Raw genomic sequence first — 16,814 nt, forward strand, 5'->3', positions numbered from 1 at the left:
GCACAGGCACTTCTCTTACCACAATCCCAACAAACAAGTATGACTCACATGAATTGAAAGCTAACAGCACAGCCAGTGCAGACGACAATCGAGCAGACGACAGACGACAGTCAACAGTCAACAGTTGCGATAAAGCCTACGCCGCCCGACTTGAAGAAAATCGATTTTTTTCTTACTGCGCTGGCGAAACAATCAAAAAGGTACAAAATGACAGCCAACAACAATGCCGTTCACGTGAATTGGATTTAGTGGCGTTGGCAGCATTTCATAGGTAAACAAAAATCACATAACATTAACTTTCTGGACGCGCTGGCTGGCTGGCTGGTTGGCTGCTTGGTCGAACTGTGTGAGTAAGTGAAGTGAAAGCCAAGCGAATATGTTGGTGTAGTCGACCGATAACGGCGCACAGTGTGTCAAAGGGAGGATGATAAATGAAGCCGGTTTTGGAATTTAGTTTTCGAAATTTTGCCAAAGATTTGTATGACCAATTAACTTTGGAGTATAACCAGACAAAATTCATTTTTCGGATCTAACTTTTCGATGGGGAAGTTGGATTGTGGTTATTTCAATGCAGTAGCACTGGCTGGAAATAAAATTGAAAATTGCTGGTGCTACAATTCTAACTTCGCACGGTTTGTTAAATTGCAGCGCATCCGGTGACTAGGACAGGTTTGCAGAATGCCAGATGAAAGAATACCTTGCCAAGTTTTGGGTGCACGCATGTTTGGTGAAAAGCGATAGAGGCGCTCGCAGAAAAGATGATTAAACGACATTGAGGACGATCTAAGAGATATAGAAGCGCCCAACTACCGCAGTATAGCTATGGACGGAGATGCAAGGATACAAATTGTGCAGAAAACAAAGGCTCATACCGAGCTCTGTGCTATGCACGATGATGATGATGAGGATAATTCTTTTTACGTGATCACAGATTGTCCAGCGCTAGCTAAAGTTTCAACTTTGCCAAAAAATAGAAAAAATACAACGGACTGCTTGCTTGATTGTGACTGATGTTTTGTATTTTACCTCCACTTTCTGCCAGTGGGCTTCCATTGATAACTCGAGTTCTTCGGATTCCATGCCCGAAAAGGCTCTGAAACTTATTTTAAGCGTTTGTCCGGTGGACCTCTTTGGTAATCTTCAGACTAGTTGAAATTAGTCCAGACGAAAAGAAATGGCAATCAGCTCAGAAATTTCTATTTCTGAAATCTAAAGGACTCCAGCCTCCATAACAGCTTGTTAAACAAGTTTTTCACAGAAGAGCGTTGGAAGAAATTTACAGGATAATTTGTTTTCCTTGAACCTAAGGTTTATTTACTCAACTAATTGGACCTTATCAGTGTGGCTTTAGGCCTAGAAAGTCTACCATTGACGAGATATTCACAATACGTCAAGCCTTGGAAAATACCCATGAAAGGAGAATCGATACCCGCCATCTTTTCGACGATTTCAAACCTGCATTCGACAGTACGAAAAGGCGAGGTCTATATTCCGCGATGCCTGAATTTGATATCCCCGCAAAACTAATACGGCTATGTAAGATGACGTTGATACCAAACGAGGTTTCAGGCAGGGTGACTCGCTGTCGAGTGACTTTTTTAACCTGATATTGGAGAGAATTGTGCGAGCCGTAGAACTTAATCGCTCAGGCACAATATCATATTTTATAAGAGCGTACACTTGTGGGCGGATACCGGTGATATTGACATCATCGGCCTTAACAACCGCGCTGTTAGTTTTGCCTTCTCCAAACTGGGTAAAGAAGCAAAGCGAATGAGTCTGCTGGTGAACGAGGACAAAACGAAGTACCTCCTGTCATCAAACAAGCAGTTAGCGCACTAGCGTATCGGCACCCACGTTGACAGTTATGATTTCGAGCTTGTAAAAGAAAATGTCAGCCTTGAAATCCAAAGAAAAATCTCGCTTGCCAACAGGTGCTACTTTGGGCTAAGTAGGGAATTGAGTAGTAAAGTCCTCTCTCGACGAACAAAACTAACACTCTACAAGACTCTCATCATGCCCGTCCTAGCGTATGGCGCAGAAGCTTGGACGATGACAACATCCGATGAGGCGTCGCTTGAAGTGTTTTAGAGAAAGATTCTGCGTAAGATTTTTGGACCTTTGCACGTTGGCAACGGCGAATATCGTAGGCGGTAGAATGAAGAGCGCAGCAAATACAGATTCAGCGGCTTCGTTGGACTCAGCCATATAGTCCGAATGGATAGAAGCGCTCCGGCTCTAAAAGTCTCCTCTGCGTTGGAATTCGCGCTGGTTAGCAAGAGAAAGAAACGACTGGCGCGCTTTGTTAAATTCGGCCGAAATCTCGTAAGCGGTTTTATTTTTTCCTATGGCTCAATGTTAAATGGCAGGGTGAATAGTAGGATTCATCTCTCACTAAACATCTGACCACTACAGCGTTTTAGGCATAAATTCCCGTATGAAAGAAGACCACTCTGAAATATTTCTCCACTGCAATACAATCATTTTCGTTTTATTCTGCTATTAAATTTGTACAATCAATAGAAAGAAATTGAAAGAATCTGATTTAAATAATGCTTTGAACGAGCTATTCACCTGGTACACCATTAGCTATGTGTGGATTCCTGATCTCAAGAGCATTCGCAAAAGCTACACTGCGCATGAGCTAATAAGAAAAAAGGACCTATTTGTTTTGGATGAACTTTGCTTAAAATGCGAGGTTTCCACATTTACCGCACAAGCATCGACTTAGGCTGACTTTCAATGAAAGAGCGGAATTTACCTATCGACCAAGCCACCTTCTTATGAGGTAGCTGTACAAATTGAAGCTGAAAAAGCTGAAAACAGGTCTAAATCGTTCTATCTCCGTCTTGCGAAGAGTGATTCGAAAAATAATGGGACAGTATCTATTTGAGATACTCGACAAGGGGTCAAACTTCGCATCAAATAATTTGTGCTACAGTTCACGTGACGAGAAAGAAAAGGAAGGTGTTGAAAACTACTTCTAGCATTGTTTCGTACTAGTCAAGATTCGACACTGTGATTTACTCAACTACTTCTTCGATTTTCTAGCGAATCTGAAATCGGTAGACTCACATTCAGCTTTGCGAGATGGTATAAAAGAAGCGGAGGCCGAAGTTAGATCTCTCCCTGAAGTGATATTCTTATGGCAGAGTTGGTGTAAATGTGCCTTGGATAGGAGAATACAGCAGGGATTAGCCCAGCTCCTTCCTGGCTCGGGTTCTAGGAAGGCCATAGTCAGTAACGACACACTAAATATACTTAGAACCAGGAGTAGAGTATATGGGATTGAAATCCCATGGCTTAAAAGCATAAGAAGAGATGAAACAAATTTTTTATGCTTCTTGCAAAGTTTGAAAAATGCTCTTGAAATTAGTTTCTTTCAATACCCTTGCAAATTTTCACTAGAATATACATAAAAGTAATTTGAAATATGTAAGTATAAAAATGTTTTTCATCCACAAATTTATTTTTTGAAAAATTTTAAAAATGTCTTGGAAAATTTTACACTTCAGTAACCACTAATTTTCATAAAATCATTAGAGAATATAAAGGAGACATACAAATATTTTTCATACATAGCTATCCTTCTTGAAAAACTACATAAAATTCCTTCAAAGTTGACCTTCATTATCCTTCAAAACTTTCATAAAAGTATTGAAAGAAATTTAAAAATATTTTTGATCCATAATTTTATCAAAATATTAACCTCGCAGTTTACTCGATTATAAAATTTGATTATTTCGAATTTCCTTTCGCAACCGCTGTCATCATTACTATGGGCATCATAATCACCAGTAATATTCCTTTCATTACTGTTATAGATCAATTATTTTTGCATCACCTGATGGCTTGAAGATATTTAGTTTTTCATAGTTGAAATGTCCCGATTTAAGTAAAATACACAACTTTTTGGCTCCTGGTGCTAGTCGCTTGAGACAAATCTTTCAAACTCATTCAGCATAGACAAGAATATGAAGTAATCTCCTGGTATCAGATACGGAGCGCCAGTTGAACCTCTCAACTAAGCTTTTTGAGCATGCTAAAAGTCGCTATCGATGGGTGGGTTGTGTACAGTGTATCTCCTATTGGGCAAAGTGGGCCGATTTTTGGCATTAGGGATCTTCATAATTGTCCAATTGTTCAAATTATATACGAGTACACGAATTAAGAATTTAAATTTGACATAGAAGAGCAGTTTCTTCTACCGATCCTCCTAAATGCACGGCAAAAATTTGCTGACAGACAATCTTGACTTCATCACCAATTTAGTAAGCCATTTTCCACTCGTTTTCACTTAGCGTTGTCGTAAAAGACTGACTTTTCGGCACATCGGGTCAATTTCATTGCGATTTAGCAGCGATTCGTTGATGAAAACTCGGTCTCTAAGAATTTTTGTGACACCCATTCATCGAGCTTCTCTGTGTACGCATTCTTATTCAAGTGGTTTCAAATGGGTTTTTGACCAAAGTTTTGCTACAGTGCAACGAAAAGTCTGACTCGGAAATTTCCATTATTTCATCGTAATTTTCAAAAATTGCCCTTCTAGAGCGTGGTGTTCCTTTAATATTACAAAACAGAATCGATGACCACAAAATTGCCAACTGGAGAATGTAGGCCTATGCCAAACTTCCTCAAACCCAAATTATTGACATGCGACATGCAAGAACTTATGTTTCTCGAATAGTCAAACAAGCACCAACAACTCCCCCACGGATTAAGAGGAAAGTAATGAAAGCCAGCAAAACAAACTATTTAATAAAAATTCATCTAACATTTCGTTTTTTGCTGCAATCCTCTCTGGATAGCACGTCTCGTAGAGAAAGCACTAACTGACCTCGAGAAAATACATTTTGCAAGGATAAAACATATTAAAAATTGGACGAGATGCTTGAAAAATAACCGCCAATGAATCATACATTCTAAACATAAAAAAATTAGAGGAATGCCAATAAATGATTCAAATTGGGATTTACCAAATTATGTTTGCTAATTCTATTTCGTATTAAAAATTTAAGTAAATGAGAATATTTTGTATTTGCACACTTACCACAGCACGATTTGCCAAAGTCTAGTCGCACCAATTGCACCATATACGGCTCCAGCAGATTCACATACCACCAAGGCGAACGCTCAGCTTTGGTGAGCGAACAGGTTTCCGGTGTGAAAAATGCGGATGTTGAACCGTCAATGGCCTTTTGTGGTGCACCCGAGCCTTCGGTGGAGATTTGCATTGGCGCTTTGCCGGCGGCGACGTTGAGCACTGGAAAAAAGAAGAGGAGGAAAAGAAAAGTCAGTAAAAGGATGGACGCTTTGTAAGTGAAGAATATGAAAATGAATATAAAAATTTGATTAAATGCAGAAAGAGGTTCGACTGAGGTTAGGTGTATGCGCCAAAAAGACACGGAGATGGGCATGTATGGGGCTATAGCCTTTGCATTACAACTATATAAGAGGGAGGAGGGCAGGAAAACATAATAATAAAATTGTAAAGCGAGTCTTTTCTTTTGAATATTTTGGGTTTTTTCTCTCTTTGTGCAGGTACCTTAATTAGTAGTTTCTCATTTTATCTGAATACTAATAGCATTGCCCCATAATGGTCACTCAACATGGATAAACACCAATAATTATCAAAAAAGATGCCTTCCAGTCCACTTTTGCCGAAGACAATACTGGTCCAGAGAGACGAACTTTTTATAACCGAGGGTTACAGTTTTAACATTTTGGACGAAAGTGCAATTAATTTATTGAAAATATCTTACAGAAAAGACTTCAAATAGAACTTCCGTTCTCAGATTTTTACAGTAGAATTTAGTGAGGGATTTTTTTTAGTATACTATAATCTTCTAGCACCCACCGTTTTCAAGACGACTATAATGAAAGGTACTTAAAAGGGCATAGGTCCTCTATTCGGGTCTGTTTGGCGCCAATTCCCTAACTTCATTCCAGCTGTGGCGTGCCATGCGCCGGGTTTCCATCTCTAGCAGTCCTCTCCAGTTGCTCGCTGGTCTTCCTCTCCTGCGATTACCTTGGGGGTTTCAGTCGAATCGCGGGTCTTGTTGTGTCGCCCCTTTCGCTTCGCCGTACATGGCCGCTTCAGCCCCTTTTCTCTTTCTGCTGTGTTCTGGCCCATAAGTCAGCTTGGAAATGGTTCTTGGTCAGAATATTTTAAGAATTTTTCGTAAGCATCTGTTTATAAAGGCTTAGAAAGTAGAAAGCTTGTGTCGGCTATCGTCACATTTCACGTTTCGCACCCGTAAAGTAAAGATGACTTCAAATTTATTATTTTATATTAAATATTCTACGTTATGTGCGCTGCGGTATGTTTGATGCTTTCTAAATTGCCGGATTTTGATATCCTCGCTCGAGCCGCTGGCCAAGTTTACGGCCGCTGCCGTAACTGAATGGGTTGGTACGTGCCCAATGTTTTAAGCCGACTCCCAACAGTAGATAGAGGGGCGAAAAAACGTTTTCTTAATTTTGGTGTTTCACCGAGATTCGAACCTACGTTCTCTCTGAATTCCGAATGGTAGTCACACCAACGCACAAAATTAATCTACCCGTTCACGTATGGCAGATTACCTGGAAAATTGACAATCAGCTGCCAATACTGTTGTGAAGGGTTTAATTTGAAATGAAAATGAATAATGAAATTATATTGGTGAAATATTTCGGTGTTTTTGGCTTGCTTTATTATTAACGATATGAAGAAAAGACAATGAGGAGGAATAGCTAATTAATTGCGCAATCGGCTGCCAATAATAAACAGTTGCAGGAAATCTGTAAGCGACATTTACAGAGGTCTCAAAAAATTATAGTAGCAATATGCATTCGAAATTCGACATTACATTTTATAATAAGTTTTTTTTTCTGTTATATGAATGCATAGTTCATAATACTTAGCAAATATTTTATTAGAATTATGTCTACAAACCTGTTTTCTTTGCCGGCATCCATTTTGTTTAGTTTTTACTTTGATGTTTTTCTTTCCACCCGTAAAAATAATGATCTGTTACACATAAAACACAGGGTTGTATATCAAAAAGTATGGTTATTATCTAGGATTATTTTATAGTCTCAGATTTTGGGAGAGAAATTTTGTATGGGAAATCACGCTTTTTAATTCCGGATTGGGAGTTAAGCACGAAAGAGTAGATCACATACTTATATGTGAACGTATTATAAAGTGATTGACATTCAATAAAGCAAGCAAGTTGTGTTGCCATTAGTTTGCGACTTTTATTTAGCAATGCAGTGGTCAAACTAAGGGGAATTAGAGTGAGATGTTTATTTGGATAAAAACGTAAAAAAATTCGCAACAATTGATGTCAGAAATTTGATTGTTGAACATAGTTCTATAGAAGGATGTAAAATTGCAGAGTTGCAATCACGGCTGCGTGAGGCTATAGACCATAGAAAAACAGGATACGCGTATATCCAAGTTAGAAGCAGAGAATATACATATAACGCCGCAACTGCAAACAATTGAGGCGGAGGTAGATGCCCTCTGCGAACTGCAATTGAATCAATCGAATATGTTAACCAGTGATCCCGAAGTAAAAGCGCCATCATTCGACGGTACTATATTTAAGCTCTAGTTTGAAAAAAAAAAACTGGTAGTCAGCTTTAAAATCAACAAAAAGATAGTGCGCCGATTCTCCTTTCATGGGATTTTTTCAAGATTTGACGATTTGTGAATATCCAGTTGATTGTGGTCTTTCGGAAAATACGCTCGATAGAAACTTACAGGCGATATTTAGAAGACTAAACCCGCGGTAAAGGTTGCGGTATCACTTTTCTTGTGAAATGGGTAGAGCTCCTGCGGCTTTGTTGTACTTTAGCCGCGTTATATTTATCTATCACCTCATCATGGTCGGGTAGCGCAACGACGTTGAGAAAGTCAACGATTGGGACATCGGGATCTTCACATTCTCTGTGACATGCGCATTTGTCACTATTTAGCAAGTTCGAAACCGAGCGAACCGAAAAACTTCCCGAATCGACTGGCAACAATACTAAGCGAGTGATTTTTTCCATAATCTCATTGTTTTTTTTATGGAGCACCCGGATTTTCAGCCTGCATTGATACGAGTAGAAACTGGTGGTGTTGAAAATTAGTTTGTTGGGGAGAGTCCCGACTGCTATAGAATGATTTCCTACATAATAACCAAACCGATCTTTACTCAATTCTCTCCCATTCTGAGACTGCGTGTTATTCTCAAGGCCTGATTAACCCAAATCCGAACTTAAATTTATATGTCTCTCCTTCTTATTCTTCTTTATATTTATATGTATACTGCCTTAAATTTAGCCATTTTGTTGAATTGCCTGCGAGTACCATAAAATTACAACGGCTATTAGCCACAATAGTTAATTAGAAACTACCACAGCTGAAAACCAAGCACAAAAGAAGAAACGTCGCTTTAAACTCGAATTAATGGAATCCACCCACAAAGCGTAGAATTCTTGTAAATGACATGTGGCAAGCTTCTTCAAAGCCCGTGGCGTTGGTAATGTTTGCATGGCGTTCGGCAGACGATGTCAAGGTTGCTGCCACACATGCGCATGCATACACACGCATACATACATGTACATATGTGTATGTAAAAAGTAAATATAAGCACATATTAATAGCGGCAATATTTCTCTTTTCAATGTCATCGCTTTTTGTCACACAGTTATTCATAATTTCCATTGTTTACTGATTCACATAATGGCTAAAAAATAATAGAGAATAATTTAATATTCATTTTTTTCGCGTATCGTAGCGCTGTCTTCATTGCCATTTTTATTTTCCTCTGCCACTACTGCAATGGTTTTCAAATTTATTTTGGTTTCTGCGCATGGAAATGCGCATTTTGAACCAACCAAAGCGCACTCACACGTCAGCATTCGCGCTTTCGCTTTTAACCAACACTTTTGACCTACACTAAAGGAGGATAAGTGGGCACACAGAGTAGGTTTACACACACACACACACACCAGTGAATGTTTGCAACTCAAGTACTTTGTGGAAAATGCATAGAAAATTATGCGTATCTCCGAAAATGAAAGAGAAACATAATTTCGGTAATTGCCATTTACGATTTCTTTAATTCCAACTTTGTTTGGTTACATTCAAGCGGCGAAGCTGTCCTTGCGTATGTGTGCGCCTGTGCGAGCTCGTATTTAAATGACTACTTCACGGGGCACGGGGCGTTTTTCACACATGCGATTAACAAATATTTGCTTATGAATGAAAATTTTGTAATTATACATTTTCATGCATTCTTGGGCTTGACGAATTTTTGAATTGCTTGGTTGAGCTAAGTAACTGCCAGTAAAATGATTTTTCGCCTTTTGAAATGGGAAAGGTGTCAGGGTCTTTGGTCTCTAATTGAATGCTTATTTGCACAAATGCGTAATTTGGGTAATTTATCAATTTTCGTAAAATAGTGAGTGACATTTACACACAAAATGGATACAATGTAGCTCGCATCTGCATAAAATTTATGGCATTTGAAAGAAGAGGTAAGGAATTTGAAGCTCGTAATTGGCTCATAATTTTCGGTGTGAGTAACTCTTACGACGTAATGAATTGTGCTGATTACATTGTAATTGGGCTTAGGTTTTTGGCAGAAACATCGCACATAGAGACAGGGCTTAATTGGGCTTACTGCGAAGGAAAATAAAAATTTTAATTATCAAGCGCTAAAGATAACATACGACTCCTGATCTTTGGTCGAAATCTAGCGCTAAAGTCCAATATTGAGTAAAGGATTGAGAAGACATCAGTTGCTCTGCGTGACTGCACAAAAAAAATATTAAAAATAAGAGCCCACAAAGGCGCACAAATACGCAAAGTCAGCTGCTATGAAAACCTACGCCAAGAAGACAGAAATAGGTTCAAGGCTAAGCGCCATTCGAGTTGCCTGTGCTTTTCGAACAGTTTCATATGAAGCGGTGAGTGTCATATCGGTCATTATGGCTTTCGAACTGGGCAGAATATATGACAAAACCAGAAGCCTAAATAGACGACTTTCGGCTGACGAGAGCAAAGAAGAAAGCCAGAGGAGCTTGGATGAGTGGCAAAATTGCTGGGATTTAGCGAAAAAAGAGAGGGGGACCCACAAACTTATTGGTAGCGTACAAGCATGGGTCGAGTGAAGACATGACGAAACGGTTTTCTATCTGACACAATTCCGAAGGGGCATGGCAGCTTCTTTGACTTTGTCATCATGACGCGAAGGACTGCTCGTTCTGCGATAGCTGCAGTGGAAATGTGGAACATTTCTTCTTTTTCTGCCCGAGACGTGTGTCCGAAAGCACGACTATAGAAATGATTGCTGAATTACGCCAGGCAATATAGTAAAGCCCATGTTGCTATCGAAGTTGGTGTGTGGCAAAATGAAAAACTGCGCTACATGAGCTGCGGGAGAAAGAATGGCAGCGCAGGTCAGAAAGGAGACAACCAAACGGCGGAGAGTAGACTAATGTGTATATGAGGGGACTTAATGGTCCAACTTGGCCCTGGTGTACCTTTAGCGAGCAGTATGAATCACTCATGCCGTGGGATACGGTACACTAGATAGCGCTAGTTTACTGGGGCGGCAGCCCTTGGTCGGGAAAAACCCGAGTCATTCCGGTAACGTAGAACCGGCTGCCATGAGAATCGTCTATATTAACGGTGTCTATATAAGATGCCCCCTTCGGTTAAAACACAAAAAGACAAGCTTTCATGCATGAATGTCAGTAAACTTTACATAAGAGAATAATCTATTGGCTCTATATAACTTTTATAAAGCAAATTTTGTTTTGTGGAGCCTTCGACGGGTGGAACTCGCTGTAGATGACGGCATGTGTTAAGTGACTGCAGAGGATTCAACGGTCTTCTCTCATTAAATTCGGTGGGATGCCCCGCACCACTCCTACTCTGGCACTTAACGCAATGACAAATATGGGAGCTGCCTGTGCGGCAAGCATTCAGACTAAGGCGTTTGGGCCACACGCTATGACCACACGAGGATACTTTGACTTCATCCCCGTAGCGAGTGATGAATGTACACTCACGTTGGATAAATTGTGGACCCTTTTCCGTTCACATTTCAACAAGAGAAGTGTGCGTGGGGTGTAGCACTTGAAGATAGGCCCTGATGAACTTGTTAACGGTGGCTCAAAATTGGACGAAAGAATGTGTGGAGAAGTATTTTGAGTGGAACTCCGGATAAAACTTAAATTCAGGCTATCAGACCTGCTGACTTGTGCAACTACTGTCAGGGAAGTCAATGTTTCTTCGGATGCTAATAAGCTCAAAGCTAGTGGAGTAATGCCAGATTTCCCTTTCGACCGCATCCGAATAATTACAAATTGAGTTCAGCTCTATTCACAGGGATATTACGGGAAGATAATTTAGATAGATATAGGACTCGTAAGATGGTTTTTTCTCGCAATGAGTTGATTGGGGTTCCCTTAATTACTGATGCTCGTCTTGTAGGAATGTCGGTTTCGCGTGAGTCCTGTGAAAATTGGGAAATATACTAACTTTCAAGACTGCGAGACTCTTCTAGTCACGAGTGGATCGAAGGTACTCGAGGGAATTTCTAAGGCTAACAAAGACCAGATTTTCGAATATTGTGAGTGTTCATTGCGGAATATTCTCCATTAGCTACCCATACGATGAGACATGGTATTACCAGGAGCCTTTTTTCCGCCAGCTGCCTGGAAGATGAGGTGGAATCATCTCAGAAGCTGCTGCGGAGCTGTTTTGCTTTGACGGGGTTAAGGTTTAGTGCCAAGATGACACTCACCATTTTGTTACGTCTGTTGATTTCTTCAATAGTACGAATGTGACCAGCAGTGCGAAGCGGCTAACACAACCGTAATTAGTCATATTTTTATTATTTCCCCTAAACTATTCTATATTTCATGCTATCCCTTGCCTCCTTGTGATGGTATTACAAAAGGCGAATATAATTTTTTCTCCCTACTATGGGAGCCTCCATATAACCTCACCTAATCCGCGGTTCTGTTCTAAAAGTATTACTTGGTTCAGTTTAGCACAACCGAGGCCAAGAAAAGTGTCGAGAATCTTCACTAAACTGAGGCTTTTTTCAAAAAACAATGCTCAGGAACGATACCGGTTAAATGACTTTTTCTGAGATTACGTCTGAAATAAGGATATGCCACAATTTTATGTCTTCGACCTCGAGGTAAGTTTAATTTCTTTCGAACTTATTAGAAGGCCTTTCAGAAGGGGATATCGTAGTGCCTTTGAGATACTCAACTAGGGTTCGTGAGATATTCAATTCAGATTTCATAAATTCTAATGAAATTTTTACCCGATTTTGGACGAATTCATGCCGAGTTCTGATGGAATTTTCTCTAATTATGAATATCTGTTGGAAAAAAGTTGCTCACCATTTTACTTTTAGATTGCGGATTTGTATTTAATGCCCACAATAATTATTTCAAAAACTCACTACTGTCACAAGAAATATGCCAAAACCCACATTAACCCCATTTTCAAGCCGCAAATCGCAAAGCTGAAATTTCAATTTGCATATTTTCTCTTAAAATTATTGTATTTGCTTTTTGTATCATATAACAGAAATAATATTTAATTAACCTATTAGATACACTCAATCGCATACAAAATCCTCCAACCCGCTTAGTTGTCTGAATGTCTCTAAGAGTTTATTTATGCCAAATTTGTGTAGGATTAATTCGAAGAAAAAAAAGAAGCATATCTTCCATTAAAATCAGTGTCACACTCAACGCAATTAGTTACGGAAGTGAATATCAAATCCGTAACAAATCTTTGAGTAAATTTGCGCAAAATGCGTTCAAGCTAATCACAAATATTTTTGCTGAAGCTGGGGGAGCTAAGCGGGCACGAGTTTCGATTTACATGACGAATGGCGCAAAGAAAGATGATATGAAAAGAAATTTCCATTTTTAATATTTAATATCTACTACAGCAATACAAAGCAGGAAAATGTGGACAAAAGAAAGGCAAAAAGTCAAAATATGACAACAACTACTGTTGACTGGCTGCCTCTGCTGACTGATCGCTCAAGCAAAGCTTTGTAAATAACTTGACATGCGAACGCCAGAAATTGTGCGCAATGCCGACACGGCGGCCTGGTAGTCAGACTGTTGGAGCTGCATGTGACACATGTAAATGTATGAGTGTAATAAACATGTGTGCATACATAGGTACACACATCGTTTAGAGGCTTCACAAAGTGCGGTGATTCGCTGTTGGTATTGGTGGTTCGCCTGCTGCTTGCAGGTGGCATTGCGGAAAGATGCAGCCGCCCGATTGTCTGTCCATTACTACACACGTACATATGCACACAGGTATGTGTGTATATAAATATTTATGTCGCGGCTGTTAATGAAGTTTAAAGAAAATTTCACTTTTACGCGAAGCTTATTTATGTTTATGCTTTTACGACACTTCGCACTGAAACAGTTGGCATTTAAAGATTTTAATAAAGAAAAGATGGAGGAAAATGATAGCACAATTATAACAATAACAGCAAGAGAAAATACTTTCAGCGGAACTGTAGAAGAAGCGAAATTAAATACAAATCAAAAAAGGAAAAAATTGAGTAAAATAAAATGAAATGAAATAAAATAAATTTAAGTAAAATAAAATTAAACTAAACTAATTAGAGGGGAAATAAAATAAAAATTAAGTAAAACAAAACCAAAAAAAAAAAAAAATAGAATAAAGCAATAAAAAATATAAAATTACAATAAAAAATAAAAACTAAGTAAAATTGAAGAAATATAAAAAAAAATGTGATAAACAAATTAAAGTGAATTAAGTAAACTTAAAGGAATGAAATGAAAAAAGTAAAAAATTAGGTTAGGTGAAGTATTGAATATAGAACAAAAAACAAAACATCAAAAAAAGAAGAAAAAAATATTACAAAAATAAAGTAAAGAATAATTAAAGTAAACTGAATGTGTAATAAATAAAAGGAAATGTAAAAAATTATAAAAAATAAGATGAAATAAGGCAAAATTAAAAAAAGGAATACAGAAAAATTAAGAAAATAAAATAAAATAAAATAAAATAAAATAAAATAAAACAAAATAAAATGAAATATAATAAAATAAAAAAAAAAAAAAATGAAGAAAATAAAAAAAGAAAAAATTATAAAAATATTATAAAAAGAATAAGAAAATATAAAAATAAAATAAGAAAAAAGGGAATGAAATAAAGTAAATTAAAGTAAACAATAAAAATAATAAATATACTACGTATATGAATAAAATTAACTAGTTATATAAAAATTGATAAAAAACTAAATATATAAATGGAATGAATTTAATGAAAAAAAGGGTAGAAGTAAGAAACTAAAAAATAACAAATCAAAAAAGAAAACAATTATTAAAAAATAAATTAATGAAAAATTGAATGAAGTAAAATAAATTAAAGTAAATTAAAATAAAAAAATAAATAAAGTAAAATAAATCAAACAAAATAAGATCAGATAAAAAACTAATGATGAGTATAGTATAAAGGGCCACAAAAAAGAAAAAAACAAATGTAGTTTATTTAAGATGATGTAGATTTAATAAAAAAATGAGTAGAAAAATTATATGAAAAAAAAGAAAAACAAAAAAAAAATATTATAACGAAAAAATAAAGACATATCAAAACAGAAAAAAATATTAGGGGAAAATGGGGAGTTGTGAGACACAGGGAGTGGTGAGACATTGTTACCTTTCGCCATTATTCATTTGTTTACATTCGATTTTAAGTGTCAACAAGTGATCTCGATGCGATCTCACTTTTCAGCTAGCATTGGTCATATTTACACGCATTCGACGCGTCTCTCCAGTTACTGCGTTTTGGAATTTCTCGGTAAGTTTTTTTCATCATTTGTTTTGCGATACATTCGATCAGTTGTTGAAGCAAATCGCAAATGTTGATATATACAAATTATTAATTGTCCTATTAGCTTTGAATTTACACATTCATTTGGGCATGAACGTTCGATGTGTTTATGACTACGCGGCCATTTATAAAAAAAACGATTTGGGGAGTTGTAAGACAACAAATGTGGGTAGTTGTGAGACACCGTTTTTTTCGACGTTTTAAAGCATCTTTCATAAGTACCTCGCATTATTCATGCATTGTTTGTATATATATCATTAAATTTTTCTGAAAATGCCGAAAAAGTTAAGCAGAAACAACTCCATTCATTGCAATGTATGCGATCGAGCTGTGCACCTAAAGTGGACCAATTTACGAACTGGTTATTATACATGTTCTCACTGCGAATCATCAGATTGATGGCATTGCATTTTTTATACACTTTTCTATAACAATTGTCTTTCCTTTTTATTTTTCATCTTAATAAAGAACTAACAACTAAAATAAGTAATTTTTATTGATTTAAACCATGGTGTCTCACAACTCCCCACATTTTTGTATTTTGTATTATATTTTATATGATTATTTACAATTTTAATTTTAAGGAAAATTGTAGTTTTGTTAAATAGGCCATACCAATAGCTTCCAGTATTCATTGACTAAAGATTCCATCGTTGACATATGCAGAATATTAAGATTTTGAGTAATACGGGTCCAAAAACAAAACCCGTCTCAAAACTCCCCATTCTCCCTTAAAAATATAAAGTAAGGCAAAACTAAATGATACAAAAAAAAAAAAATACAAATAAAATATTAGAAAATCTAAAAATTCAAAAAGAAAAAAAAAATAAAAAACATATTAAAAAATTATGCATATAAAAATAATGTAGAAAAATAAATAAAACAAAACATTACAAATAAAATAAGATTAAGTAAGACAGTTTAACAAAAAATATAGCACAAAGGACAAAAAACAAATTAAATTAAATTTATACTGCATATTAAGTTTGAGTAAATAAAAATGTATGAAAAAACAAAAACAAAAAAAATATTTTATTAAAAAAGAAAAAGAAAAAAAGAAATACTAAATATATAAAGTATAGCAAAACTAAATTACGTTAATGAATTAAGGCAAAGTTAAATAAAATTAAGTAAAAGAGAAAAAACAAAAATACAAATAAAACAATAAAAGTAAAAAAAAATCAAAAAGGAAAAAAATAAAAACATATATTAAAAATATTAAGTATAGAAAAATAAATAAAGTAAAATAAATAAAGCAAAACATGAAAAATAAAATAAAATCAAATAAGAAAGTTTAACAAAAATTATAGCATAAAAAACAACAAAAAAGAAAATTTATTTATTTTCTATTGTATAATTTATTTCAATTTCTTTTTCATCAATTTTTTTTAGTTAATTTTGTTCATACATGTCGTTTTTTGACTTAATTTGTTTTAGCTACTCTAATAAATTAAATTAAAATTATATTGTAATACAGCAAGAAAAAACAAAAAACAAAAAACTAAAATTGAAATAAAATATAGGAAATAAATACATTTTTTTTGTCTTTTATGCTATATTTTTTGTTAAACTTTCTTAATTGATCTTATTTTACAATATTTATATACAAAGAAAAGAAAATTGAAAAAAATATAGAAAATAAATAAAATAAACCCATTAACTCTATTTTACTCAGAACGCGACCAATGAATCTAATAGTCCTGAACAGAGAGGCGGGCAGACCCTCACTTCCGTCTATTTGAAGCTTCTCAAAGTTATGAATTTCGTTACTGACATGCAACAGCAAATGATAGGAAACGTTTTTTCTAGTAGCAGTTGCTCCTTGGCAGGTAATGGCGAACCTCCGAATGTATTTCTGCCATGAAAAAGCTCCTTTAGGTTCCTCCATTTGTGGAAAAATATCAAAACTTACACGACACGTAAA

General features: G+C 36.2%; 1 protein-coding gene across 1 annotated transcript in view; it reads right to left on the reverse strand.

Moving 5' to 3' along the window:
* LOC128857390 (uncharacterized) overlaps nucleotides 1-16,814 on the reverse strand; it is a 155,447-nt gene that overhangs the window by 15,891 nt on the left and 122,742 nt on the right. The window contains exon 4 of the mRNA XM_054093133.1: nucleotides 5,051-5,263. Within this exon, the coding sequence (XP_053949108.1) occupies nucleotides 5,051-5,263 (213 nt within the window). The remainder of the gene's footprint in view (nucleotides 1-5,050; nucleotides 5,264-16,814) is intronic.

The sequence above is a fragment of the Anastrepha ludens genome, chromosome 3 (assembly GCF_028408465.1).
Source record: "Anastrepha ludens isolate Willacy chromosome 3, idAnaLude1.1, whole genome shotgun sequence".
In the NCBI taxonomy this organism is placed as follows: domain Eukaryota; kingdom Metazoa; phylum Arthropoda; class Insecta; order Diptera; family Tephritidae; genus Anastrepha; species Anastrepha ludens.